Source organism: Crinia signifera, chromosome 6, assembly GCF_055691185.1.
Source record: "Crinia signifera chromosome 6, ASM5569118v1, whole genome shotgun sequence".
Taxonomy (NCBI): Eukaryota; Metazoa; Chordata; class Amphibia; order Anura; family Myobatrachidae; genus Crinia; species Crinia signifera.
The window spans coordinates 221643377-221662940 of record NC_139222.1 but is presented as its reverse complement, the minus strand read 5'-3'; the positions used below and the strand labels follow the sequence as shown (position 1 = coordinate 221662940).

The 19564-nt window shown below is 44.0% G+C and overlaps 1 protein-coding gene across 4 annotated transcripts in view; it reads right to left on the bottom strand.

Annotated features, from left to right (window-relative positions):
• Positions 1 to 19564, bottom strand: part of PDLIM1 (PDZ and LIM domain 1) — a 62399-nt gene that overhangs the window by 17384 nt on the left and 25451 nt on the right. For all 4 annotated transcript variants that reach the window (XM_083148935.1, XM_083148936.1, XM_083148937.1 and 1 more), the window contains exon 3: positions 11337 to 11421. In XM_083148935.1, the coding sequence (XP_083005061.1) occupies positions 11337 to 11421 (85 nt within the window). The remainder of the gene's footprint in view (positions 1 to 11336; positions 11422 to 19564) is intronic.

The window sequence follows — 19564 nt, the reverse complement described above, 5'->3', positions numbered from 1 at the left end:
CAGGTTATTTTACTTTTTGGGTTGCTGCACAAAACAGGCACATGCAACCACATTCCATTATTTTCTATAGTCTTAGGAACCTTTGTCCTTCTATAGTATAATGGAGATATGTTGCCCATACACTATGCGATGTCTCCTAGAGGAGAAATTACATCAGATTTACCGGACTGATCCATTGGAATTGTATGAAGAGTGTCCAAATCGCACTAGTGTCTGGGAACCTTAAGCGGCCTCAGTTCTTCTATAGAATAATGGAGAGGAGTCTTAGGGACTGGAGTCCTTCTACAGTATAATGGAGAGGAGTCTTGGAGACCTCAGTCCTATATTTTAGCCCCACATAAGTCTAGATTTTTCACCCAGCCAGAGGGACAATACTTGGTGTACTCTTGTCAAAGGTAGAACGACCATTGGTGCAGCAAGTACAGTGCACTTGGGCCCTGAGGCCTAAGTGACCCCACTGCTGGCCCTGTCGCCCTCTTTTGCACCTGGGCTCACAAGTTCCACCACCTTATATCTTGTGTGAGTAGGACCAGCCCAGGCTAAAATAGGTTTTCCTATACATCAGCAACCCATGAGGGAGACTTGTATGGAGAGAGTGCCAGCCATAACAACAGCATGTGTCTATAGCAAACAGATAAAGCAGTGCAGGCGTGAAATATGGAATAGGTCTCCAATCATATGCTTTATATGGGGAAATACCAGGCATAAAACGGCATTGTTTTGGTTCCTACAGAATAAAATAGGGAAAATGGAATGTGGTGAAGCTAAAAATGACTTGCATTATACTGCCTGGAGAGGAGATCTCAATATAGCCACTAGTTCTGTTACTTATTACATGATTGTAGAAGTAGTAAGTTAAACTACCTTAAATTGGGCAAAAATAAAAGTTATTGCAACACATGATCTTTCAAGTTTACGCCCCAATCACAGCAAGCACTGACAGCAGAAACAGAACAATCTGCAGCCAAGAGGATAAGAATGGCTGCCTTTGTACATGCAGGTGTTCAGCTGCCTTCTATAGAAAGCATAGCTCCTGACATTCCAATCCTATGACACATACGTGGCTCCAGAACGTGAACGTGCCCTGTTAGATCTTGTGTCTGCCATTTCATTCTCATCACACCTAACTGCATGATACAACCATACAATCACATCATGCACCTCTGGAAACAGATCAACACGCACAACATAAAATGACTTTCAGGCTCCCTATTCTGGAAGGTGAAATCAGAGCAGCTTGCGTGTTGATCTAGCCTCAGCCGACACAGGAAATTACAGTGCAATATACTGGAGTTCAGTATTCCAGAACCAGAACTATTGTTTATTCTTTAGACTGGTGATAAGATCTGGCAGTCAGCTAGAATGCCAAGTAGGACCCTTATGAAAAGCATTCCAAGATTGGAAAAAGGCAATGTAGGCAGTGTACAGCCCAGGCCCTCGGGTGGAGTGGGACTCTCAGTAACAGACAACTGTAATCCCCAGCATGTACTATAATCCCCTGCATGCACTGCAAGTTGACAGTGAGTGGTAAAGAATGCAGCTTAAGGATGGGCAGACAATAATTGTACAGGCATAATACTATGTGTACATTTTTGGTAGTCTGTAGTAATTAGTGGATTAGGTAATCTAGAGAATTCAGGTGTGGGATGTCTTAACCAGAAACAGGTAATCCATAATGTAAAGACTTGCTGCTTTGCAGTAACCATATCATTCAAACTCATTCTTAGGAGTTCCCCATAAGAGCACTGCAAAACAAAGTCCTAATGGAAAGACCAGATATATACATACACACTCCTCAAATAACAACACTCAAACGGCGTTTTCATATGCAAAAAGTAAAACGTGTATTAGGCAGGTCTGCACAGCAGTACTGAAAGAAGTGCCACTCCACAGACTGACTATCAATGGAGATAAAACTTAGTCCTATATTATACTGACAAATGTTTGATAGGAAACTAGCGCTAGTGGGAAGCAGCTGAGTACTATCCCATGGATTCCATCAATTCCTCCAAACAATGGAACACTGAACAAACACAAATGGAGCGATAACCAGCGCTTGAGTGGAAACTTGATCGTGAGCTGGAGATCAGAGCACAGCTGATGTTGTCAGTGGGCTAGTAACCACACTTACTTTATTGTTCTGTCTCGAGTTCACGTAACAGTTTCTTTTGACAGGAAGGTGTAATCTCATGGACACTTACTTTAAGTTTCTATCACAAATGCACTGCAAGGTATCTTTATTCTTCAAACATAAATAGCAGATCGGTACATATGGAGTGTGACTTACTTTCTATTTCTGACCCGAGTTCCCATGAAGGTATCTTTCAAAATCACGGTCCAGTCTCCAGTATACGGTCACAAGAATTTATTTACAGGAAACAGCATACACACAACGGTAAAAAAGCAGAGGAGATCCGGGACGCTGCTGCGGGATGGAAAGTTCTTTGTCTCTGGCGCTGCAGACGCTAAGACAGATGGAGCCGCAGACGGTTCCCGTTCACCTTGTATGACGCGCTGGAATGAGGTGAGCCAGCTAGCAGCACTGACGTCAGCGCGTTTCGGATTCCTCCTTTTTCAAGACGTACTGCTGTTCTTCTCAGTTTCTGATTTATACTAGACGGCGGAGTCACATGGTCATGTTTCCACCTCTCATGTGTTACACCTGTAACCTATGGGACCCGGCTCTTATATATAATGGCATGTCACCACTATTCTATTGTAAACAGTGTACAATAAATAGAATAACACTAATAATTCATAAAAAATATCAATGAAAAAACATCAAAAAGCTAAAACATCGATTTCGCAAAAACATCGGTATAGATTTTGAAAGATACCTTTATGGGAACTCGGGCCAGAAATAGAAAGTAAGTCACACTCCATATGTACCGATCTGCTATTTATGTTTGAAGAATGAAGATACCTTGCAGTGCATTCGTGATAGAAACTTAAAGTAAGTGTCCATGAGATTAGACCTTCCTGTCAAAAGAAACTGTTACGTGAACTCGAGACAGAACAATAAAGTAAGTGTGGTTACTAGCCCACTGACAACATCAGCTGTGCTCTGATCTCCAGCTCACGATCAAGTTTCCACTCAAGCGCTGGTTATCCCTCCATTTGTGTTTGTTTAGTCCTATATTAGGTAGATCTAATATACTGTATATATGCCTATTAATTATTTAACCCCTTCACAAACCCGGAAAATTCTCAGGAGTGCCACTGCCTGCACTCCCTCCTGCCGGGCAGCGCCGCTGAGCTCTGCACTGCACTCAGCTTCAGCAGTTGCCCGGCCCTGCTTCCTTCCCCCAGCTGTGTGCGGCTTGACCTTGCTAACGTCACACCGCACACACCCGAGCAGGGTCGGGCATCGGCTGATTGAGTGCTTATTGGCACTGCCCGGTCCTGGGAAACACAGTGGTGGTGGTGGCTGGGGGGTTTAAGGGAGCACTCCCCCCAAAAAACTTGCCCAGTGGGGAGCGCTTCCTAAAAACAAAACAACTGAAGGGGTTAAATTGTTTAAAGCCTGTAGTTGCCAAACTTGTTTTAATCACGGAAACCTATAGTATATAGCATGTGTCTTCAAACTGTGGCCTTCCAGATGTTGTGGAACTACATGTCCCAGCATGCCCTGACAGTTTTGGTATGCTCTCATAGGAAAAAATGTGGCAATGCATGTTGGAACATGTAGTTTCACAACATCTGGAGGGCCACAGTTTGAAGACCCATGGTATATAGTATCAGTATTAGGTAACTTGTGCTCAGTTACAATAATCTGCTGTGAATTGGAAAAGGATTCACATTGTGACGCTGCATTCCTTGCTTCCCCCATCACAATTTGCAATATGGTAGTTCCCATTAAGATCGCAAAATAAATATGTTGGGGAGGGGGATTTTCTCCGTAGTAGAAAGGACAATCTTATGGTGTCCACACACTAGAACAAGGTTTTTGCCGATTGGCTGAAAAATCGTCCGATATTGGTCGCATGCACACTCCTGGGGATCTTTTATAAAACTTCTGATCTTACATGCTGCATGAAAGACCAGAAGATTTTGCAAAAGATCCATAGGAACGCACACGGGATCTTAAGAGAAATCTTTGGTAAAGATGTGCCCTTGCCTGAAATCTTTTGTCCAGGACAGGCAAAAGATTTCAAGGCTAATTTATGCGCACATCTAAAGATCTCAGATCTTTCTAGTGTGTGGCCACCTTAACAATTGCAATAGGGTCATTTCAAGATAAATGGGTCAAGCAGCTTCCCATATGATAATATAATAGTAGATGACAACATTTTATATCAGTTTCCTACAGGAGTGTGAATGAAACCTCTCTGTTGCTGGAGACTTGCAGCTGTGTATAATAGGATGGAAAACAATTACAAGATAACAGGTTGATAATATAGCAATAGAAACTCCATGACGTCAGTTTGGGTGAGCAAATATAACTGTATTTAGCATTGCAGATCATACAATTCTGACGGCAATCAGACTACAGCTGGCCATTCGTGCCACCAGAGTATCTCCCATTTGCTGATAATGGAGTTCATCTCTGGCCCTTTGGCTCAGACACAATGCAAATATGTGCCATAATTTGGCAAGACACATTAGGCGAACTCAGTTCAATGTTATATGCCGAACATATCGGCCAGATGCAGTAATGCCGGCTCTGCAAGTTCTCTCATGCACTTCTACGGGGCTCGGCAGACGCAATGTACTGTTCCAGAATGCTATATCCCTTCTGTCATGCAACAAATGTAATTCCCACCATTGTAGCCACAGCTCTACACTCAATAATAGGTCCTAAAGGCCAGGTTTACCAAGACCCCATGGAGCCATGGAATGTACACCAGGGTAGGGACAGATGGGACTGATTATAGGTTGTCTATAAAATAAAGGTTAATACAGGTGCAATTGAAATTATAGTTAAAAAATTACTTTCTAGTCCTGCACAAACCAATTTATGGCTGGGCTTGGTTACCAATTCCGTCACATTGCTCTGATCTAGGGGCCAAGCTTCACAAAGTGATAAAGTGGAGAGTGTTAAACAACCAACTTCTGTCGTTTTGCAAACCATGCCTGTAACCAGACAGGTAGGAGCGGATTGGCTTGTGGTTTATCACTCTCCACTTTTTCAATTTTCGAAGCTTGGAACATCTGGCATTAGTTCTGCATGTTAGTCACGCAATTTAAAAATAGAAAATGTGATGCAAAACACCTACCCCGCCATATACAGATGTGTCCACCTAGTTTCAATGCGCCATGTGGCACAAGGCACCTGGCGCGAATGAGCCTCGGTGATCAGTGGAGCATTGCGACTTTGGCCCCGTACACACCAGAATGATCCTGATTGTTAGTAGATTGTTAGCAGATTGTGTGATGGTCGCACGATCTGTTGGAGCACACGATCTGCATACAATCTGATCCCAAACCGATCTGAATCTGTATCCAGTTGAATGGATCTTTTACAGATCCTATCTGCAGCAGGTAGGATCTGTAAAGCGACCAAACGACAACGGGGACGCGCATTGGATTGGAATCGGATTGGAATTGGATGTAAACATGCCCAATCTACATACAATCTGCATCCAATCGGTCGGAATTGGATCCAGATTGATGAAATTGAGCCCTAATCGTTCTGGTGTGTACCCCCCCTTTCTCTTTAAGGGCGGGATGCTATATAGCAGAAATGCGGTAAAAACCCCGTTTTCGGGGTTTCTACCGCATTTCTATATGCTATATGCCCCCTCCGCAGTGTCAGCGCTGCGGAGGGAATCGCCAGCTAAAGCTGGCGAATCCCTGCAGAAGCCTATGGGCTTCTTACCGCAGCGCTGTTTGAGGGATCCGTCACGGATCCCTCCCAGCGTGCCCTGCGGCCGGCGCCGGGGTCTGCGCATGCGCAGATGGACTCCCGGGTCACAGACCCGGAAGTCCAGCGCCGGCACCGCATCGCAAGGGACAGCGCTTATCGCAAGAGCTGTCCCTTGCATGAATAACGGCATATGTTATAGCATATGCCGTTATTAATAATGCGGTAGCCGGCGAAGGGGGCCGCGGATGTTATAACATCCCGCCCATAATCTTCATCTATACAGATTCAGACTCGTCTTTACACTAATCAGCACAGTGTGGGGAAGTGGTCTTTGCACATCACATTACACACTAGACGACGGCTTCGACCACCAATATCCTTAATTCCAATTGTAAAGCGCAACAGAATATGCTGCGCTATAGAAGAAACTGTAAATAAATAATATCTGCGGTATGTTCGGGGTGAATGATATTGTGCATACACACTGAACAATAACAGTAAATGATATAGTCAGTGACCCCAGCGCTGACGAGGAGGGGGACGTGAGAGATGTGCCGGAGCGCGTATTGTAAAATTATATTGAGAATTCACATTAAACGATTCTTTAACTGAGGGCCAAAATGAGCGATATCATTTAAAAAATGGGGCTTATGACACACATTCCAGTGAAAAAGAAGTATAAAAAGGTGCTTAATGCAAGCAGAGATACACGGGACCTGGGACACCAAGAAGGGCTGTTTGACACAATTGCTGCAATAGCATATGAGGACACAGCCATACAAACATGTATCTTTTTTTCTTTGAGAAGTACAAAAGCTTCAACGCATAGCACAATACAGAGTTCATGCACTTTTGATGTGAGTATCCAGCATCTTACAGTGAAACAGGTCAATCTGGTACAAAGGTAGTGATAACATGCAGCACATAGCATGCCAGTGGGTGGTCTGCATGGCTCTGCAAAGTGGTGACAGCCTGGGCGCGATATACAAGAAACCAATGTTTATCAACATTACATGCCAATACAACTTATTATAAGCCTGGATATCATGCACAAAACTATTCCATCCCCAGGGGGGCAGTTTTATCAAAGCGTGGAGAGAGATAAGGTTCTAACAAATCAACTTCTGGCTCTAAATTTTACAGACTAAAGGGCCCTACACAGAGAGAGATTTGTCCCAGAGATGCGTAATGGGAGATTCAGCATGGGAGATTTAAAATCTCTCACAGAAAGTGTTAAGGTGACTCCAGGAAAAAAAAAAAAAAAGTCTTCAAATTTAAATAATGGGTTGGAATAAAGTCTGGGGGAGTGTCATCTTTTGTCTAGAATATAAAAGTAAATAAAGAATGTTACAAAATAGTGTGGGTGTGGGGTCCCACCCAAGAGCATGACCAACCCTGGGCTCTGTGAGCCAGTCTTGGGTTTTCCAATACCAGGGAAAAGATTAAATAAAGTCCCCCTCTATTCAAGAAACCAGCACTGGGCTGAGGGTCCCCCATATCGTAAGGACCAGCACCAGGCTCTTGAGCTGTCCCTGGTTCCCAAAATACGGGGCACAAAATGAGTGCCATAGCCAGGGGACACACTTGACGGGGTCTCATGGCCTAACTAGTCAGTCTAGGATGGGAGTTTTGGGGGAAGGTGCCCCCCCCTCTCCCAAATAAAGGGTCCCCCCCCTCTCCAGGGCACCCCAGGCCTGGGCTGAAGTCAGTGGCTATGCCCTGCACACCTGGGTGGTGGGTGCAGGTTGATAGCTGGTTTAAAACAGTAATATTGTCCTTTACAGTAGGACTATAGGTCCTAGCAAGCCTGCCCCACATGCTGGTACTTGGGAGAACCACAGGTACCAGCATGTGGGGCATTTAAGACCCTCTGGTACCTATAGTCCCCCTGTAAAGGAAATATTAAAAATAAAACCACAAACAGGTTTTCAAATATTTTCTTAAAATCCTTTTTTCTTCAACCAGGGGGGTCCCCACCCTCTGCGGTGTCTTCACCTGGGGGAGGCAGCCTTCCAAGGTATTTTGCATAGCCGCCGCCTACCAGAACTATGTCTTCAGGAGCTCTTCTCTGCTCCTCCTCAGTCGGACTGCCTGCCCCTGTCTCCAGCTGGCTAATATAGCCAACTCTAAAGCCCTGTACACACGGGGGAGATATATTGCTGAGCAATATATGGCTGAGCAATATATTGCTCTGTTTCTCCTTTTCATCAGCGACCAGAGATGGTCGCTGATGAAAAAGAAACTGCCGGGGGAGCCGCAGAGGTAATCAGCTGGTCGCAGGAGCATGTTCCTGCGACCAGTGATCACTACAGGGGTAAAAACAGGAGCGCGCACCCGGCGATATATCGCCGGTGCATACTCCCATCGTGGGCAATATGGTCGCTTAGCGACCATATTTACCGCGATATTATACAAAATCGCCCCCGTGTGTACGCACCTTAAGGGGGAAGGTGATGACGAGGCGAGCCGTGATTGGCTGGCCGAGGCTTTTTGAAATTAAAATTTTGTTTTTTCTCCTTTCAACTGCCACCAATTGACTAGTACGGTTGTTCTTCATTGCGGCGAGATGCAGGGCTGCGCTTCTGTATTCCTGTGTAGGCTACTCACACAGCGATTATATGCCATTTTTTGAGCAATTTATTAAAAATTTAAAATTGCTCAGAAAATGGCTTAATATCACCCTGTGTGTAGGGCCCTTTAGGTTTAGATGTATGAAGCAATGATAAAGGAGGTGAAGTGAGCCAGATGAGAAATGGCCCATGGAAACCAATCAACTGCTCTGTATAATTTTATATCATTCAAATTATAGATGTTACGTCAGTGCTGATTGGTTGCCATGGGCCACTTCTCCTCTGGCTTACTTTTCCATACATCTACCCCATGTGTTTGAATAACCACAGACTGTTGGTACTTTATCTCTCTCCAAGCTTTGCTAAATCCCCCCTATAGTGTGGTGCATGTTATTTTCTTTTCCAGTGTTGTATCTGAGACAAGAACATCTGTAAAAGTAGCAATGACTTGAATAAGATGCCAGAGACATATAAAGTAAGTCTCCATCTATCCAAATTGCACTCGTGTGTGTGCCTGTTGTAAAACATCCCTCACAGTAAGTACACTTCATTTCTCAGATACTTTACTGTGGAATGTTACATTTATATAGGTACAAGAGACACTTTCATATCCAACCGCTTTGTTCATGCAGATTCCTTTATTTTGTAAGCTGCATCACACTGAGCACAGGTGGTGAACCACTTTCCACAGTAAAGGTCCATACACACTGGGCGATTATGCCCAGTGTGTATGGACAGCGATGATCATCGCCGGGGGAGAAGCCGCTCAGTGCATACACACTGAGCGGCTTTCCCCCTGCCCGGCGCCGTCAGCGCAGTGCTATGCAAAGCCCTCCTCAAAATGCTTTCCTGGGGTTGATGCGGGAGCGCGCATCACCGCTCACCCCTGGGCCATACATACTGGGTGGGTTTGAGCTGAAAGCTGCTAGCAATGATGCGGGAGTGTGCACCAACGCTCATTGTTCATCGCCTGGCCATACACATTTGAAGATTCTGAGCTCAAAGTAGCTCAAAACGGGGAAACTGAGCTACTGTGAGCTCAAATCGCCCAATGTGTATGTGCTTTTAGAAAGCAACATTTGTCAGAAGTCTTGAAAAAAACGGTACTTGTGTATTATCACGGCGCCTATCGCATCGCATACCATAAGGCATGCGATGGTATGCGATGCGATGTTCCCCAATGTCATACAATGTTAAAATTGTATGGCATTGTATATGGCATACAATGCGATGCGATTATAAATTGTATAAGCAACCTAATGGGTGCTTACAATTTTAAATGCACCCCCACGCCACCCCCCAGTATGAACGTGAACCTGAAGCGTGGCGAGCGCTGCGAGCCCACGAGGCGCGGCGGTACGTGCCCTACGACCTTTTCATACCCCCACTATCCACGTTGGCGTGGAGTTGATATTATATAGTGTGGCGAGCCCGAAGTGTGGTAAGCGCAGTGAGCCCCGCGAGGGGACGCGGAATACATGTAAAGTAATACGCGTCCCCTCGCCACGCTTCGGGCTCCGTGGCTCGCTGCGCTCGCCACACTATATATAATCAACTCCACGCCGAAGTGGATAGTGGGGGTATGAAAAGGTCAGAGGACACGTACCGCCGCCGCTTGCCACGCTTCGGGTTCACGTTCATACTGGGGGGTGGCGTGGGGGTGCATTTAACATTGTAAGCACCCATTAGGGTGCTTAAAAGCACCCATTACGGTGCTTACACAATTTAAAATCGCATAGGGGGCTTAAATCGCATCGCATCGCTGTGCATCGGGTGTATGGCATGCAATGCGATGAAAAATCGTGCAACTTAATATCGGGGGTGCCGTGATAATACACAAGTACCAAAAAACCTTATGTAAAGGTGTGACCGGACTGTTATAGGTTTAATATGTCTTCACAGTGGATTAGTGTTATGTAGAATTTGGAATACTATAATTCATATGAGTGTTTGTAATTTGTATGTTTCAAATTGTATCTATGAATAATATAACGTACTAATATATTGTGACTACACTGTATGAATCTACCTATTACCACATACAGTGGTTGCTGCACTGTGGAATGGGGAAAGAACAGGGTGGGGACCAGCCTGCCCCTCCAGTCTCTTGTGCCAACCAGCTCCCATCTGCCCAGCCTCCATTCTACTGTGATGATGCAGTGTTTAGTGTGTGGAGAATCAGGATAGTGTTAGGGGATTATTATAAATTCAGTTGGAAGTAGTGTGAGGTAGGGGTGGGGGTGATAATACGTGTTTATTTGTTCCTGCTATGCAGCCCATCAAGCAACAAGACATTTGTAGTTTGATTAGTAAAGTGTCACATTTCTTTGCCTCATTAGCTGTAGATACTGAATACTATGTATTATCATGTCAACAGTGAATGCTCTGTAAGCTGTATTATAAAACATCACTAGATAAGTATACAACAGTAATTATCTCAATAACTGAGAGCAGGGTTACTCTGCCAAGTCGCAGCTGTGCTTTGTGTAAGCATTGTTTCATTATATAGGAAAATACACAATTTACGAGAAACCATGCAAAAGCAGCTGTGTATGTGTATACATGAGTGGGATTCCCGCTAAGACAATGATACATCATTCCTACTGAAAAAAAATATACTGGAACCATTTTTTACGCTGAAATAGAAGACACTAGACAGTTTGCAGGTTTCCGAGACTTTCTGCAGTGTTGTGTATTAGAAATCACATCACAAATGAAACATGAACCAGCTTTGATGGTAATTGAGGGCATGGGCTTATCCCGTACAATAATTACAATATAAGAAAACAGGACGCTTGATTCAGCAGTAATGGCTTTCTAGATAATGGGACACTACAACTCCCAGCAGCACCTGACAGCACACTGTTGGGAACTTTAGCTCCACAACTGTTGAACTTCTAGTTTGTCTGAGAATATGCTTCAGGAAACAAGACATCATGAGAACTAATACAATTATTTACCTGAGGATTAGATGACAAATTCATTTTATATGGGTTGGTTTTGCCTTCTTCAGATACAAGAGGTGACCAGATTTTAGACTCGGTTCTGAAAGAAATGAATGTAGAATGTTACGTTTCTCAATAGTCTGAATCATTGTATTACTGTACCACTTGCTTTCTGGCAGTGCTGCAGATCATGGTCAGGATGGGCTTCGCAGATTGCAGAAAGGCATACATAAATGTACAGCTATTCACACTGTAACATAAAGACCCCAAACTAATTATACAATAGAATTCAGCTTGTATCTGTCCAGGGGTTGATTAAACAGTGCAGAATTCTAGAAAACGTGTAAATAGAAAAGCCTATGGGCAATATTCAATTGATGCCGGATCCTTTTTGCCGGAATGGATCCGCCATCCATTATTCAAATCAACAGCCAAATCCTGATGTCGGATTTGGCCGATGATTGACACTCACTCGGCCGGCGCTCAGACCGGGTGAGTATGGCAGCGGGAGACGGCGGGGGACAGCGGGGGAAGCCTGGATGGAGCCGGGTGAGCTGCTCTCACCCGGCTCGGCGGCGGGTATGTACAGGAGGGTGTGGGTGGTGGCGTAAGAGTGCGGGCTGCGGCGGACAGCGCTGTGTAAGCTGCTGCTGCTTACCCGGCGCTGTCCTCCCTGCATCAATCTGGCATCTTGTTATGCCGGATTGAGAATGATGGAAACACAGCAGTTTTGGCTGTGTTTCCGTCAAAAGCAGGTAAATTAACGGCTCTTCTGTCGATCCACCTGCTTTTCGGCATGTCGAAACATTTTGAAATGCCGAAAAAAGCAAGCTAATATTGAATACGTCGGAACCCCTTCCTTCAAGACGGCAGTTTCGACACAGATTGAATATACCCCTATATCTGAAACGTAAGACACGTGTAAGTGCGTGTAATCATTTTGCCACTAATTTGATGTTGGACAGGGTAATTTGCATAATGTAATTCCCACACATTTGTACGGTGCAAGGACAATGAATAAAAGGGGCATACACACAGGGCAATTTTTACCACCATTTCTAAGCGATCTGGCTAGGCCTTGTCAGCCAGCCCATTTTTTGATCTGTGGTTCACCACAGGAACATTATTTTGTTGAAAAAAAAAAAAAACACCAATCAAATCAATCACACAAATGTTTATTTCTGGGCTGGGGATTCATTTTTTTTTATATATACAAATATTTTTTTGAAAGATGCAGAGTAGTATATTCAATCTGTGTCGAAACACTATCCATCTATTTTTGTGACATCACAAGTTGCAGAGAAGTTGGCTGGTCTGGAGCCCATTGCAATTGGATGAATGTAGAAAAGTTAGCCAGCTGAGGACTGCATCTGCATCTGATCATTGGAATCAAAGGAGGGACCTAAATTTATTAACCCTTTGAGTGCCAACATCTCTGTGCTAGATGCACAAAATATCCACTTAATGTTGCCCACAGCTGTTAATATACATTCAAATAAAAAATGTTGTGTAAAAAAAAAAAAAAAAACATTATATTTCCTATATAAAGGTAAAAACTTTACAGGTCATTATGATGAAAATGTTTGTTTGTCAATTTTCACACCTATTTTGACAAATGCCCTTGGCAAAGATTTAGGTTAAAGATAAAACAAACAAAAAAAATATTGGAGAACCAGTTGTGCCACTATGTGTTATATACAGTATATATTTATTTTTGCATGAAATATAAACTAAATACCAGCATTGATATTCAAAGAACAAGCTGACGGGACAAACGGGATTTTGGAATCTGAAGGAAAAATCTACTTAGTAACTGCATATTTATTAATAAAATGCTGTTTGGTGCCAAATACTAAACAAACTTTCCAAGATTCCATGAGAAACAAAATTAAATGTGCTTAGTTTCAGTTAGAGAAAATAAACTATCTAAATGTGCAAGAATTCAAACTACTGTTACAGTTACTATCCTGCTGTACAAGCAGCAATCTATATGGTCTTTTTTTTTTGTCTTTTAATAAAAATACGCCTTATGCTCTTTTGTTTGCGTGCCTATTACAAGTCAGCCTGGGTCACTGTTTCACTGTAATGTAGAGCAAATGTTTATGTCAAATCTGCTGTGTAAAGTTAAGGGGACACTGACCTACAAAATCTTAATTCCCATAATAGAGGAGCGCTATATGCGGAGATCAAGGGATTCTGTGTAAATTATCAAACTGTACTAAACGGTGAGCTACTTTATATATGAAATGGCCCTAAGTGCCAAAAGAGTAAAGCCATGTCAATCTTATGGTCAGAAATCGTGGCGCACGTCCAGAGACCCAAGCCCTGACAATTATGATACATTCACAAGATTCCGACATTATACCAGTGGTTAGTAAACGGTGTGCCGTGGCACTCTGGGGTGCCGTGGCAGGTGGCCTAGCAAAGGCACCTCATTTATTAATGTATTTTATTCTATTTTGGTGCATGTTCGGAAAGAGTGTGTATGAGTTTGAGAGTATGCTGGTGCATTTTCTAGTCAATGTATAGAAGGCCGAATAATTAAAAAAGTGTGATTTAACTGGTGAGTACCCAGCTTAAAAGTCTGCCCCTAGGTGATGTGTGTACCCAGCAACATTGCATGACAGTTATCAGCAAGCGCACACACACATGGCGCCGGCTATGCTGCATCTGGTAGCAGGGCCCTGACTAGTGATGTCTTCCTCAGGTCCTGCATGGAGGATGTCACTGATGACACGCAGGAGTGCTTATAGTCAGCGACGTAGCGGGTACATACTGGACAATGTAATGGATATGTCGGCCCAAACCGCCGATTTAGACAGCATATGGTATAATGTGTACCCAGCTTAAGTCTGAAGGGAAAGCATGGACAACAGTTGATCAATTAGAGAAGAACTAAAACAAAACTACAACTGATGCAGAAGTGAAAGAAAGTATGGTACACATAGTTACCTAGTATATGCACCCTAGTGTATTGTAATGTTGATTATTTATTATTATATGATTATTATTATTATGAGTAATATAAAACTTTTGATGTGTGTGTGTGTGTGTGTGTGTGTGTGTGTGTGTGTGTGTGTGTGTGTGTGTGTGTGTGTGTGTGTGTGTGTGTGTGTGTATAAATACACCTGCATTTCACAATAATACTGAGCTCATTGCGATTCATTAACAGAACTGGACAGGACAGAAAGTGGGCCCAGGCAGGGTTCCCTAGGGGCATGGCCTAACCACCATGGTCACACAACCATATAAAAACTTTAAAAACTAACATGAGTGCAGCACTACAAACATGAACATGGAGGGAGGGAACCATCAGTGCGACCATCAGCCAGGGGCATATCCAGGAGGGGGGGGGGGGGGAATACGGTCACTATGTCTACAGCATGATGGTCGACAAGCATTAGGTTGCCACCATTAGGTCAACATGCAGTAAGGTTCACATGCAGGAAGGTCGACATGGTCATTAGGTCAACACAAGCATCAGGTCGACATGGGGTTTTTAAAAAAAAAATTGAGCCGACAGGTGGTATTTCATGCCCTACCATCCACTAGGGGTGGTGGGAGAATAAAATAGTGTGGCGAGCATGGTGAGGGGACATGGTGCTACGGTTCACTGTCACTGTCAACTGTGTAGAAATTCAGGACAAAAAAAAAAAAAAAAGACCTTCTTGACTGTCGACCTTCTCCATGTCGACCTAATGATTGTGTTGACCTAATGGTGTCAACCTAATGCTAGTCTACCATCCTGCTGTCTACCCAATGATCCATACCTGATGGGGGAAGGGGGAGATTGGATCAGTGTGATTGCTCCCCCCAACACAACACACACACACACACACACATCGTGCAGGTTGAGCAGACTGCAATAAGTTCCACCCTGACTAATAAGTACCCACTCCCCTTCTCCTATCTGTATCCCTGGTAATAAATATGGGGCTCCTTTTGGACCCCAAGTGAATACCCTGCCACTATGTTGCAGTTTTCTCCCCCTCATCAGCAGCCTATCATTGCTGGAGAGAAGTTCCAGCAATACACGGACAAAAAGCACAGCGTTACCCACTTTATAAATAGGGATCCTAAATATAGAAGGCTAGTGGGGACTGTGGTAACGGGAAATTTAGTGGGAAGGCCGGAGAAATCGGCGACTTCCAAACATCAGCCCTCTTGTTAAATAGGAGGAAGCAATGTCAGCCCCTTCCTTCTGCAAAAGCCAGCTACCACTGCTGAATAGATGCCGCATTACTATGTAATCATGACTGAACCTTTGCACCATATTACAGGGTTATTTTATCTCTGTGTCACATGGCCACACCTTACACTTACATAAAATTATATTGCATCACCAAAACCATGACAATCCCAGAACAAACATCACACGGCGAAGATCAAGAGGATAAGTGAAACTATTACACATTGTTTATTGAATGCATATAACCATAGCAACAACAGGCAAAGTACTTTTACCTCTTACACAAAACCACAAGCTTGTGAAATGACCACTTTCCACTAATGTGGCGCGATATAGCTGGAGGCTCTAATAGTATAGTGCAGGGATAGTGAATGGGAAAAACCCCATGTCGACCTTTTGACTGTCGACCTTCCCCATGTCGACCTAATGCTTGTGTCAACCTAATGACCCTGTCGACCTAACCCATGTCACACCTACAGTGTGTAAGTGTGAAAATAAAGCAGTCTAGTATTTATGGGACTTTCTACGCATTGTCCTCGGAGAGGGATCTAATCGCATCAGTCAAAGTTCCTTGTGCTGCAAAGGACAACTCTTACCGGAAGAGCTTTCCTTTGTGATTCTACTAACTCTAATTAAAGCTGCTATGTATCCATTAATTGCCGGATCAATTGCATCCTCATTGCGAAGTGTACATTTTATCCAAGCCAGATGTATCAATATATGTATGTGATAAATTGGAGAGTGATAAACAACCAGCCAATCAGCTCCTACCTGTCATGTCACAGACTGTATGAAAAATGACAGGTAGAAGCTGATTGGTTGGTTGTTTATCACTCTCCATTTTATCACTTTTGAAGCATGATACATCTGGCCCTTAGTGAGTACTATGCATGTGAGCGTCTTACCACCCTTCTGGAGAATATAGAAACCCATTCAGGCACAATAACAAAAGAGAAGGGATAATTCCATATATACAGAATCACTGATTAAACTCTAAAGGTGCCCACACACTAGAACGATTTTTGGGTCGATTGGCCGATTTCCGATAAATCGGCAGATATATCGTCCGATGTTTACCGATAAAAGATCCATAGGAATGCGCACGGGATCTTAAGAAAAATCTTTGGGAAAGATGTGCGCTTGCCTGAAATCTTTTGTCCAGGACAGAAAAAATATTTTAAGGCTAATTTATGCACACCTTACAATCGCAGATCTTTCTAGTGTGTGGGCACCTATCAATTAGAACATCTACAACAAGGCTGGCAAACACTGCTCACCCGCCGCTGAACTGCTCAGGGGGGTGTCGCTCACCAGGCTCCACTGAGGAGGGGGGTGGCTGCTCCCAAGTGCCGCCCTCAAGTGGCCGGAGCCCCAGGCAAATGCCTAAAGCTGCCTAGTGGTGGCACCGGCCCTGCCCTGCCCATACATTGCCAGATTTTTGTTTCCACCAGATATATTGGACAGATAAATCTGTAGGTGTGTACCCAGCAATAGGTGCAGGTAATGTTGAACAGAAAACCTGGAAAAGGTGACACAATTCTGACCACTAGTTTTTTTAATGCCCCTACACCTATAGGTGCCCAGAGGTCTGCAGGCACAGGGGATGCAGAAGTACTAAAGGAACATGTCATGCATAAGAGCCCTGAGAGTTTGTTTCTTGCTCATGACCTCAAGAGAGCAAAGTCAATAACATCTATATTATGTATATTTAATGTTATACTATAGAAGTGTGGGGGGGAGATTCTCTAAGAATCTCCGCCCCCCATCGCATATTTAATTATCGCATATGCTGTAACATATGCGATAATTAAGGCAAAGGACAGCTCTTGCGTTAAGAGCTGTCCTTTGCGGTGAGAGTCGCCGAGTCCCAGCAGGTCCCGGCGGCTCCCCCCTCCCTCACACACCCGGCGCTGCTGCTGCTGCGCCGGGCTCTACTCCTCCCTGCACCCGGAAGAGGATCAGTGCAGGGAGGAGGTCACAGGTCCGGGCAGCGCTGTGCTGCCCGGACACAGGTGAGGGGGCGATGCGGGGCGGCGGGGGGTTGCGATAGAAGCCCATTGGCTTCTATGGGGCATCGCCAGATTTTTCTGGCGATGCCCCCCGCCGCAGTAACCCGGCTGGGGATGCTTACAGCATCCCAAAATGCGGTAAAAACCCAGATAACAGGGTTTTTACCGCATTTTTAGCTTAGAGAATCCCGCCCATGGTGACCAAACTGGTCAGAGATCAGGTCTCCGATCTGCTTATTTGCTGGGATCATAATTTCATATCATTCAGCTTCTGCTTGTATCATTGCCTTGATCCAAATGCAGTGTGCCAGTCATAAAAAGTGAGTCATTGTATACACTCTGCTAGTATTGGTAATGCTGTCTGTCTTACCAAGTAATAAGTAACAGATCACAGTGAGCCATTATGTTAAATCACATCAATTCAAATGTTTAAACTGATAACACATCTCGGTACTTGTGTAGTTTCACGGCGGCAGGAAATCGCATCGCATGTGATCCGAAGCACATTTAACACACATAATAAAATCAAAACAACATCAATCGGGCGCAACAACACTACCTAAGCTCCGCTAATCAGTCTCCACACCAATCTGCGTTGGCTATATATAAAAGAATGTGCTATGGCTGCTCCCAAAGGCAATTCTGGAGATTACCACTTGAAAATGGAAATTTAATTAGGAGTTAACAATCAATTAGTTATATGTATATAAAAATATATACTGAAGTATACCTAACTCAAAAGAGAGCACCACACATCTGAATAGTATTTAAAAAAAATTATTATATAGAAAAGAAAAACAATAAAATTACATATAAAACCACAGTACACAGTTACTTAATAAAGATTATCCTCAATAGGATGCAAATAAAGGCATGGGCCAATGAGAACACTTGTTACTTTGTTGATACAACCCAACTCTGGTATATATTTTTATATACATATAACTAATTGATTGTTAACTCCTAATTAAATTTACATTTAGCACACCCCCACTATCCACGCCACCCTGAAGCCTGGCAAGCGCAGCGAGCCCTGCGAGTGGATTGAGGGGATATGAACAAGTCGGGAGGACGCGTACTGCGTCCGCTCGCCATATTTCGGGGTGGCGTGGATAGTGGGGGTGTGCAAATGTGCTTAATTGCATCGCATGCGACCCGATCGCACATGCGACCCGATCGCATTCGATGAATGGGTAGGGGAAACTTGAAACTACAAAAGTACCATTGCATCGCACGCAATCACATGCGATGCGATTTGATTTCCTGCCTTCGTGAAACTACACAAGTACCCACAATTCTTATAAGGAGGAATAGATTAGACATGTATTAACCTCACTGGGATGAAACCTCAGGAGAGGCTGTTGGGTGTTCAGGTAACAAAGGTTTATTAGCATGTCTGCAGATTGTAAATCAGCTCACTGGAAGCTCTGAGCAGATCCCTTTTACATGGAAGAGTCCCTGTTAAAGCACAGCTTCATATTGTGTAAGTAGTAACAGAAATACATACACACCAGGAACATAACAGGTGCCATACTCGTCTCATCGGCTAGTGACTAGGTTGTTTTAGATGGCCCATAACTGTCGCTAATCTTTGTCAATGGAGATTATCTGTCAGGCAGAACAGTGAATACATTGGGAAGGTGGCCCCATCTGTATGTTTGCCCATCATCTGCTAAGCCTGGTTGCAGAGTCAGATTCAACCACCCTGTACCACCCTCTGTGTATAAGGCCTAGCTCGCCTACACATTAGCTGCCTGTAAAAACAAAAAAGATATATATATATTCTAATTATTGAGCTCTAATACAACTAGCTGCAGCTTATGACTGTGTGTTAGTATAGCTGTCGGTATGTGGCCACGGCTCACCCCCTGCCTGGAGCTGCAGCTTATGACTGTGTGTTAGTATATCTGTCGGTATGTGGCCACGGCTCACCCCCTGCCTGGAAGCTGCAGCACGTGACTGTGTGTTAGTATATCTGTCGGTATGTGGCCACAGCTCACCCCCTGCCTGGAGCTGCAGCACGTGACTGTGTGTTAGTATATCTG